Source organism: Vulpes vulpes, chromosome 12 (genome assembly GCF_048418805.1).
Source record: "Vulpes vulpes isolate BD-2025 chromosome 12, VulVul3, whole genome shotgun sequence".
NCBI classification, from domain to species: Eukaryota; Metazoa; Chordata; class Mammalia; order Carnivora; family Canidae; genus Vulpes; species Vulpes vulpes.
In genome coordinates, this window is record NC_132791.1 from 109,438,092 (window position 1) to 109,448,139 (window position 10,048).

Here is a 10,048-nt window from a genome sequence, read left to right on the forward strand (position 1 = left end):
CCCCTTGCCTGCTGCGGGCGTTGTGAAACTCGGGGCGCGGTGGGGTGGAGGGCATACACGGGGCATTTCCCAAACTTGTTTCACCATAGTAGAAATGGCAGTGGCCCTGAGCAGTGTTCCACGCCCAGCGGTGTGGAAGCCGTGTGGAATCCCGGACGCTGTGCCCCGGGATCCTGGGGCCGGGAGTTTATAGGCCCGAGGAGGGCTCAGCCCTCCCTTTCAATCAGTTCCTACTTTTCTCAGCAGCGGGCAGAGCTAAGGAGGGACTAATCCCGGGAGGCAGCGTGGTCTGAGGCGGTGCTGGAAGGCTCTGGAGGGAGGCCGCTGGGGTCCAGGCGCACAGCTCATCACTTACTAGCCCTCGGGCCTTGGGGAAGCCTGGAGCCTGCCTACATCCACTTTATTCAATGTCAAGTTACATGTCTGGTTCCCAGTTTTGCCGTGAGCTAGAGGAGATAAATTAGGAAGTCCGAGGGTTCTCTTACCCCTCATCAAACACACCCCTGCTTTCCCTGCTGGTGCCCGACCTCTGCCGTTCCTCCGCCCACCGTGGGCACCTGGGCTCCTCAAGCACCCCTCTTTTGGAAAGGCTCACTTCTGCAGCTTCTGAAGAAGCATTTCTTAAGCCCTTCCCAGCTTTGCTCACAGTTCCGGTAGCACCTTGTGTTGCTGGGACTTGAGCCTAGGAGGGTTGACCCTCCCACTGACCCCAGAAGTCTCCGAAGCCAGGGGTCCACTTCCGGCCCCAGGAACTCAGGTAGACACTGGCTGGCGCGGTAAGGGACATGCAGGCCACAGCCTGCTGCTGGGGCAGAGGTGGAGGAGGCCGGACTCCAACGCTCAGTCTCCTGGGGGAGGCAGACGGCGTGACAGCGCTCTCCCTCAAGCTTGAGGAAAGCCCCGTGCAGGTGCAGAGGCTTCCCGAACGCATTCCTCCTCAGTCCTCTGTGTCGTCTTGAAGTAGATTCAGGGTGAGCGGCCAGGTGAAGGCCCCTCTCCTCCTGCCCCACAGAGGGGGGTGAACACAGGGCAGCCCACGAGGCTAGCTCACAGCCTTCGCTGCAGTTGTCCCTACCCAGGCCCCTGGCAAGTTCCTTCCTGTCTTTCAGCACCAGAGGCTCTTCCTCTTGCTCACCTTGTGGTTCCTGGCTCTTGGCCGCACCCACCCAAGGGCTTCTCCAGTTCCCTCACCTCGCAGCGCCCCCGCCCGTCCTCCTCCCTCACGCCCGGTATCAGTCAGGCCCACCTTCTGTTTCATTCTTCTCCCCCAAGACCGCTTTTGAGGGAGAGTGAGCATTTTACTAGCTGTCTCTACTCCCACTCACTTCTTCCCAATAACTGTCACCTCAAACCCCACGGGGGGTTTCTTCCAGAACTGCTGTCCCTGGGGTCCCCACTGACACACTTGGTACTGGCCCAGCCTGTGCGCATATGTGGCTACTGCTGACCGCTCCTTCTGGCTTCTTGTGACTCCTCACGCTCCTGGCTTTTCTCCTGCCTCTCTGGCCAGCTCTTAGGCTTCCTCTCCTTTGGTTCAACCCCTAAATGTCAGAGGGGTCCTGCAGCTTCCCCCCTTGGTCCCCGGCCCCCTACTCTTCTCCCGCTGTGGGACAATGCCATTCTCTTCCACAGTGTCCATCTCTCGACAGCCCAGATCCTCCTGGGAGGCCGCAAAGTTCTACTCCCGGTTAGACATCTCCTCCAGGTGTCCTGTGGGCACCCTTGACTCAGCGTGTCCCAGACACCTTGTCCCTCGTGCTGCTCCTCCCTGGTGTTCCTTACTCTGTGAAAGGCAGGACGTATAGCTAGTGTCTGAGCCAAAAACCCGAGTCTTACTTGGCCGTCTCTCATCACTGCTGTCACTTCTTAGACGCACATGCTTCTTGCCAGGACGGTGCAGGCCCCCTTGTCCCTGCCATGTGGACTGAAGCGACGGCTCGCATCTGCCCTCCTGGCCTGACATCATAATCTAATCTCCACAAGGCAGTTGGGGTGATTTTTCTAAAAGGAAAATTGGAGTGTGTCGCTTCCCTGTTGAAAGCGCACAGAATACGCCCCAAGCTCCGCAGATGGCTCTTCAGCCCCTGGCCCTGCCCTGCTTCTTAGTACTCCTCTTACTTCACCCCACAACCTTGCTCGGACGAATCACTTACTGTCCCTTGAACCTCACTGACTCTTGGTCCTGGGCATTTGTACTGGGTTTCCCCACAGCCTGGAATCACTTATTCCCGGCCCTCCGGGGCCTGCACTCCATCTGACCTGGGCAGAGGGGCAGGGCGGAGATAAGAACACTCGAGTGAGGACCTACAGGATGCCTTGCCTGGTTCCCCTAACATGTAGCCCTGGGCCCGGCCAAGGGTTGGAGCTGAAAAAATAGTCCATACACGAATGAACCCTTCCCTTCCCTCCATGGCCAAACCCCTGCAGGAACTCAGGAAGAGGAGGCATTAGTCTGCAAACAAGATGCCTCCACCCAGGACTTAAGAATGGTCCCGCCAGGCGGCCGTGCTCCTCCCAGCCTGGTGTCAAGGGCCAATGGGTGCTTCAGAAGCATGAGCCGTGACGTGAGGCAGAAGGGATGGAGGACCGGATGGGAAGAGTAATCACATTTATTGGTTGATGACTAGGGTAGACAGTCACTACATCCGGGCCAGGCTGCCCGAATGCTCCCTGCCTGGGTACCAGGAAGGAGCCGGTCTCGGTCACATGATCAGGTATACTAGTAGTCCAGCTGTACTACTTCGGTGGGTGGCCTCCACCCCGGCCAGAGATGGGTCGTGCAGTCTCACCCATCACTCTGTTGGCCTGGGCCTCAGGTGCAGTGCCTCAAAGCCCGTCGTCTGCGTGCCTGCCCCACCTCCGGATGAGCAGGGTGCGGGGACAGGAGAGCCTGGCTTGGTGCTGGGGAAAGCCACGGTGAGGAAGATGTGCATGTGGGCCAAGGCTGACGAATGGGGCAGTGGGGCCCATCTGAGAGCTTACGGCTCAGACGATATTGTGCTCCTGGACCTTCTCTCCCAAGTAAAAGCGGCTGAAGAGAAAGGGGCTCAGGTCGATAGTCTGGAAGTGGCCTTGAAGCACCATCTCCGCCACGGCTCGGCCCACGGCAGGGGCCTGCTGGAGTCCATGGCCACTGAAGCCCGTGGCAAAGTACATGTTGATGACTAGTGGGTGGGGACCCACCACACCATTCTGGTCAAAGGTGTTGTAGTCGTAATAGCCAGCCCAAGAGCTCCGAGCCTGCGGGTGGACAAGATGCTGGGGTGCCCGGGAAGGTGCCGGCACACACCGCCCTCGCTCCTGCCCAAGAGTCAGACACGGTCTGACCTCCCAGCTGCTGAGGGGTCAATGGGATGGGTCCTTAGCAGCTGTGAGGTGGAGGGCGCGTGACAGCGGACAGGCTCTCCAAGGGGACCGAGGTGGTCAGGCTCACCGGCCTCCCACTTACCTTCAGAGTCTCAAAAGCTGGTACCCTCTGGGCCAAAGAGGGCCACACCTTGTCCTGGAAGAAATCATGGTCCACTTCCAGGTTCCCTGGGTCCGGTTCCTCCTCCTGCGGTGAGAGGTGGGGACGTGGCTTATTCTGCCTTGGACAGGAGGGCGGGCCCCACTGACCCCGTTACTCCCCTCAGTAGGGCTGGCACATCAACAGGAGTGCTGGCCCCCCCAAATAGCCTGGCTCTTTAGTGATGACTGGCCTGTCTGCTGCCCAGCACCCCAACCCCACCTAGCTTACCTCGGTGGGGCTACAGCCGCCCAGATAGTTGTTGCCCAGTCCTTCCCGGCGGAAATAGACCCCACTAGGATCTACGACGAATGGGGTCTCCAGGCCCGGTCCCTGGGGGCAGTGCCACACGTACACGTACCTACCATGACCAGCAGGTTAGAAGAGCCCCTCCCCTTCCCACCACAAGTAACAACCCCTTACACTGCCTCTTCCCCTCTCCCACCAATCTCCTCAGCTGCCCTGAGGGGAGTCACCTTTTCCTCGGCTCCACAGGTAGCTTGGTGCCCTGCAGGGTGCCCGGTGGCCCCTTCCCGATACCAGCCAGCTGTGCGATCTGGCCAGACCAGGCCCCCGCTGCGTTGATCACGATGGCACATTCCACAGGCTGGTACTCCAGGCTGCGGTCTACCTTCACCTGCAGGCACCAGAGGGGGAGGGGAGGCAGGGCCCGGGCCATACGCCGGGCGCCATGACAGGTGCATTTCTTCCTGAGCCTTAGTTTACCCAGACTGGAAGTAGGTAGAAAAAGATCAAAGTGACAGCTGTTGCCTTTTGTGCCCCTCCACTTGGTAAGGAGGACGCAGAGGCTGGGAACTTACATGGACTTCATGGATCCTTTTCAAAGTCACCTCTTCCCCGCTCCTGGTCTCCATGTGGTCGGACGAAGAGATAAAACCTGCAGAAAAAAGAGAGGAACTCCTGAGGCCCGAAAAGGACAAGATTGGGATAGCAGGGGTTTCATGAGGGGAGCAGGCTGGAAGGCTGGGGCTTTCCCACAGAGATGGGGGGACCAGGATGAACCTGGCCACACGCAGGACAGGAGGGTGCTGAAACCTTCCAGCACGAGTAAGTCGTGCAGAAGGCTAGTTAGGAGCCGGAGTCGGGATGCCCAGCCCCCGGGGAGAACTCCCTCGCCCCCCAACTCTTGCTTATTAGCTCGTGAATGAAGCTAAGACCCCATCTACCCCGGCACCCCGGGGAGCAGAGCAAAGAAGGGACCTCAGACTCACGTGTCACCTCTCCATGGCAGAAGAGGACCCCCATGGACTGAACCTTCCGCCGAAGCCCCTGGAGCAGACACCAGGGGTCAAACCAACCTTCGTGCTCCATCCCTGTGACAAGCAAGAGGACTCATGAGGCGGGGTCAGGACCCTCCCCTCCTACTGGATTTCCTGTGCCCCTGACCCCTCCTTAGGGCTTGTAAGCCAGGGGAAGTCCTGCTGCCTGATGCACCAGAGTCAAATCCTGTGGAAGGACACAGAGCTAGCACGGCCCGGGGGGCAGGGGGGCAGCACTGCTTCCTGTAGCCGGGTGTGGCTACAGGGTGCTGAGACTCCCTACCCAAGATGCCCCATGAACCCTGAGCCCCTCTGCAAGCAGGCCTCACCGTAAGACGCCAAAGCCACGCCGTCTGTGTTTATCCAGGGAAATTTGTTCCGAAGCTGCTCAGGAGACATCAGGCAAACTTTGGCTCCTTCCTGCCTGAGAGAAATGCATGTGCATGTGTGTCAGAGGGGGAGTGAGCAGAGACGGAGAAGTATAGACCCCACTCTACAAGTGGGGGTTCCGCCTCATTCGTGTCACTTCTCTGCCCCAAACTCCCCAAGTTTTCCTCCTTGCTGAGTGGGTGGAGACCAAGCCTCCCAGCCACAGCTCTTCACCTGATCCCTCTTTCCTTGCCTACACCCTCATATCCCTTTGGCCAGGCTGAACCCCGTCATCCCCTGATTATTCCACGTCCTTTCACGATAGCGCAGGTCACTTTCTCCACTTGTGCCTGGAAGGGCCTTCCTGCCCACTTTCTAGTACAGTCCCATCCACCAGCACAACCCCCCAAAGACAGCAACACAGATCCTAAGAGGACACACTCGCAAGCAGACTGCCTGTGTTGAATCCCAGCGCCACCACTAAGTGCCCGTGCCTCAGTTTACCCACATACAAAATGGTGGCTATTTGGTGGCTAAATGAATAAACGCTGCATCTGAGACATCACCTGATGTCCCCAGTGAGACTTGCAAGTCGATCTGTTGAACACGTGCACTCCTGACCAATCGTGAGACTCACTCAGGAGAGGGGCTGCCCAAACCGGCCTGCTGCCTGCATTTTTGTATGAGTCACACTTGGTCGTTTATATTTTTGCCCATGTTTTGTCTATGGCTGTGTTTCTTTCAACTGCAGAGCTGGGTGACTGCAACAGAGACCCTATGCCCCCAAAAGCCTAAAATACCGACTACCTGGCCCTCACAGGAAAAATGTGCAGATTCCCGGGCCCTTCCCTAGAGGTTGTGGCTTATTAGGTGTGGGATTTTCCAGGTGGTTCCTATGATCTGGCAAATCTGGGAACCACCACAGCAGCGTGTTGGTCCACATCTGTTACAGCACCTGGCACAGGGTCCTGGGGGTCTCCATGTGTCTGTGGTTCCCGACACGCTGCGCTACCACACAGTAGGGACCTGTCTTAGCAACTCGCCCATCCCAGTTCCTAACTTGGAATCGGAGCTTGCCGGGTGTACGCAGCTGAGTGAGGAGCAGCCTGCTGGTGTGCCAGGTACCCACCTCTGCACCTTCACGTTGCTCTCCATGAGTGCGGCACCCTTTTCTGAAGCCAGCAAGAGATAACCTGAGGGGTTGAACTGGATGTCCAGGGGAGGGTCATCGACTACAGCCAGGTACTCCTGTGTGCAAAGAAAAAAAAAAAAAGGCTCTGTAGAGAAGCTGATTTAAAGAATGGAGGGAGAGCTCTCCTGGTTCTTCACCAACACCTCCCAAGACTTAGAGGAGTCCCCCTCTGGGTTCCACCACCGGGGTGTGGGGGGGAAACTAGAGGTTCCCACTCCTAGGTGCCTGAACTGCTTCTGCTTCCTGATCCCCTGGCCAGGGAGCTACTCCAATCTCTGGGCTAAAGGCATGGTCCCCACCCCCCACGCCCAAGTCTCTCTGCACGTACATTGATGTTGCGTAGAAACTCAATGGAAAAGAGGGAGAGCTGGATGTTCTCGGGCACGGAGAACTGCTGGCGAATGCCGCCCACAGAAAGCACGGTGGATGCCCGGGAGTACTGTGGGAAGACAAGAGAGACTGAGGGGGGCCAGCACCCCGTCCATGTGAGCACCCTCCTGTAGCAGAAGCACCTACAAGTAGAGCACAGTACTACCTGCGGGCTTAAAATATAAGAGGAGCAGAGGCAGATAAACCCACATGCAGGACAACCAGCACCCAAAGAGGACAGTAACCACTAAGATCCTTCTTAGCAGATGGGCCATCTAAAGGGCTGGGCACGTGGCACACATGGGAATGGTCTGGAAGCTCAAGGGCAGGAGATTAACATTTCATCTACTAACTGGAAAATGGAAGGATGTGACCAAACTAGCAAGATTCGTAGTTAACTGGCAGTGGCTTGACTAGGAACAACGGGGGCGCCTGCGTGGCTCAGTTGGTTAAGTGTCTGCCTTCGGCTCAGGTCATGATCTTAGGGTCCTGGGATCGAGCCCCGCATCAGGCTCCCTGCTCAGTGGGGAGTCTGCTTCTCCCTCTCCCTCTCCCGCCTATTATGCTGTCTCTCTCTTTCTCAATCAGATAGATGAATAAAATCTTTGAAAACAAAACAAAAAGAATAGGAACAACTGAAGTGCAAAACCTGAGAAGTCATAGAACCAAAAGGGGGATGGGAGAGCTGTCTGTTCATGACAGCTGGAATACAGGCTCTCTTTGCGCCCAGAAGATCCAACATGGTGAAATTTGCTTTTAAGAGCAAAAACCATACAGCCAAAGTCTCTAATTCATGGGAGGGAAAGCCTGGGACTATTCCTCAACAAGACCCAAAGTACAGTTTCTGCCCTTTGGACCCCCAAAGACTGACATCTTTCCTCCCACTTGCCCCTGAGTAAGATCGGAGTCAGTGCCCCACTCATGACGCCACCCTCCCCCAGACCTCACCGTGTGGTCCCGTTCCACCACCAGCACCCGAATGGCACCTCGTGGCTTCTCCAACCTCTTCAGCCAATAGGCCACAGACAGGCCAATCACCCCACCCCCCACAATCACCACATCCGAGTGTTCAGGGGGCAGGTAGCTGGTGTCGTACAGTGGATTCCAAGCTCCTCCAGGAAGGACTGACTGGATCTTCTTCTTAATCTCAGACACCTTTCCGTTCTGGTCTGTGGGACGCAGTTATGGTCAGAAGGCCATACGTTTTCTTTCCAGGTGGTTAGGGGTTAGAGGATGGGCTAAGTGGACCCTGAGCAGGCTGTGCCCACAGCTGGCCTGTCTCATAAGGTCAGCTTCACTATGTGGTCTGCGTGCCATTAGGCTCTCTGCCTTCTCATGTGGTGTGCCCAGCAATGCAAGAGTCAGCTTCTTAAAATGAACACTCTATCCTCTCTCCCTAGGCGAGGGGACTTAGGCAGGTTTACCTCCCGTGCAGGCTGCTCTCTCCTCTGGGCCCCAGGCTCACAGATTCAACTGCATGGTCCTCTTGTCTTGGATGTCCCAGGCTCCTGGGCCAATGGGTCCTGGCACACCCCAAGCTGCAGTGCCCTCTGAAGCATGATACTCCGAGGGGCATCTTATCCTGGATATCCATCGCCACCAGCAAAGCTACATTCATGTCCTATTTATCATGAAGTCCTGATGTCTTTGCCTCCTAAATATCTCCCCAATCTGTCCTCCCATTCCCCCCCTTCTCTGCTACCACCACCCTAAGCTCTCCCCTAGACTAATGCAAAAGCTTCCGAATTGTTCCCAGTAATTCTCCTCTTGCCCACCCAACTCTCTTCTGCGTGTTAGCTAAAATATTTTCTAAGCACTAATTTAATCACATACTTGGTTGCTTAAAACCTTCCAGTGACCATTACTCCAAGGATAAAAGTCCAAAGTCTTTAACATGGCCTGTGAGACACTGCACAGCCCGGCTCCTGTTTACCTTGTTCTCTCCCTCCTCCCCCACTCCAGCCCTCTGACACCTTGATGGCGCTTTCTTTCTTTCTTCCCACCACAGGGGATCGACATGTGGGTTCTCTCTGCTTTGAAACTCTGTCCAGTGGCCCAGTGGTTTAGCGCTGCCTTCAGCCCAGGGCATGATCCTGGAGACCCGGGATCAAGTCCTGCATCGGGCTCCCTGCACGGAGCCTGCTTCTCCCTCTGCCTGTGTCTCTGCCTCTCTCTCTCTCTCATGAATAAATAAGTTTTTAAAAATCTTTAAAAAAAAAAAAAAGCAACTGGGTGCACTTCTTTGCTGTTAAGGCCCTGCTTCCCTTCCCCTTCAGCTCAGTTATCATTTTCTCAGGAAAGGCTTTCCTGCCCCCCTACACTGTCCAAATCTCCTGTCCCGCCATCTCATTGCCTCACGCAGCGCATCTGCAACTCTGAATTTCTCTATGATTGCGTCTGGCTGTGCTATGCCTGCTTTCTTGGCCTCTCGATCTCTGACCCGGCACAGAACCTGGCGCACCGTTAAGCGCCCTGAATCAACGAATCCTTTTGTCTTTCACACCTAACTCACGCATCTCCAAGTCTTTCCACGGACTCGCATGTTCTCCGACCTGGGCTTACCTCCGCCGTCCACGCTGCCTTCCCCATGTCTACACCAACTACACGGCTTCTGCTAGCGCCTTGCACAAAACCAATGCTTCTCTTAAGCTTTTGCTCGGGTTCCTCAGGACGTGGGACGCACATCTTCCTTGAACCCATCTGCCCCCTGCGCTCCTGCAATCACGCTGGCTGCGGGGCCCAGCGGGAGTCTACAGCTCCCCGGGCGCCTGCACCGACGTGCGCGCTCTGCTCCTCCCCACCCCGCCCCCCGCAGCCGCACACCTGGCACCGCAACCTGCCCGCGGGCGGGGCCTCCTGCACGTCTACCGCTGCGACCCCCCAGCCTGGCTCTGCTCTTCCGTGGTTAAGTCGAGGCTTGCAGCGATGTGGCAGCTGTCGCCTGAGAAGGCACCCTCGGCATCCGTGCGGCGCTCGGGCCTCACGAGCTCGGCCCGGCAAGCTCAGCCCCTTCTCCCGGCCGACCCGCTGCCCTTGCACGGGGGGCCGGGTACCGAGTCCCGAAGGCCGCACAGCCGGCGACCGGGCCCACCCGACCCCCGCGATACCCTCCGCTGCCCTCAACTTTACCCGGAGCGGAGCCTCCGCGGCGTGAGCCCAGCCCCCGGGCCAGCAGGGCCCGGCCCCAGCGCGGCCGCAACGCCGTCCGCAGCATGGCCTCTGCGCGCCCCGCAGCTCCACACCGGACCCTGCCCCTTCCCCGCGCCCCGCCCCCCGCCCCCTCCGCCGTCACTGCTCCGCGCCCCGACCCGTTACGACGAGCGCGCCCATTGG

At 57.6% G+C, this 10,048-nt stretch overlaps 1 protein-coding gene across 9 annotated transcripts; it reads right to left on the reverse strand.

Annotated features, from left to right (window-relative positions):
• Positions 1 to 2,591: 2,591 nt before the first annotated feature.
• On the reverse strand, positions 2,592 to 9,991 carry FOXRED1 (FAD dependent oxidoreductase domain containing 1). 9 transcript variants are annotated; one of them, XM_025998946.2, is made up of 11 exons: positions 9,845 to 9,991; positions 7,664 to 7,884; positions 6,675 to 6,785; positions 6,284 to 6,402; positions 5,115 to 5,209; positions 4,738 to 4,839; positions 4,327 to 4,403; positions 3,982 to 4,142; positions 3,737 to 3,866; positions 3,449 to 3,553; positions 2,592 to 3,240 (listed from the first exon to the last, which is right to left on the reverse strand). In XM_025998946.2, exons 1-11 carry the CDS (start codon positions 9,927 to 9,929, stop codon positions 2,986 to 2,988), a joined length of 1,461 nt encoding a protein of 486 aa, XP_025854731.1. In that variant the 5' UTR covers positions 9,930 to 9,991; the 3' UTR covers positions 2,592 to 2,985. The 9 variants fall into 9 exon arrangements, with proteins under 9 accessions (XP_025854731.1, XP_072585508.1, XP_072585510.1 ...); XM_072729407.1 differs by having other exon boundaries at positions 5,115 to 5,205; positions 9,845 to 9,975; XM_072729409.1 differs by having other exon boundaries at positions 5,115 to 5,205; positions 7,812 to 7,884; positions 9,845 to 9,969.
• Between the last annotated feature and the right edge of the window lie 57 nt (positions 9,992 to 10,048).

Coding starts and splice junctions, on each gene's coding strand:
- FOXRED1 (XM_025998946.2), bottom strand. CDS start 9,929: ATGCTGCGGACGGCGTTGCGGCCGCGCTGGGGCCGGGCCCTGCTGGCC. Junction 7,885..9,844: donor CCGCGGAGGCTCCGCTCCGG/GTAAAGTTGAGG, acceptor TGCGTCCCACAG/ACCAGAACGGAAAGGTGTCT. Junction 4,143..4,326: donor AAAGGATCCATGAAGTCCAT/GTAAGTTCCCAG, acceptor TGGTGCCTGCAG/GTGAAGGTAGACCGCAGCCT.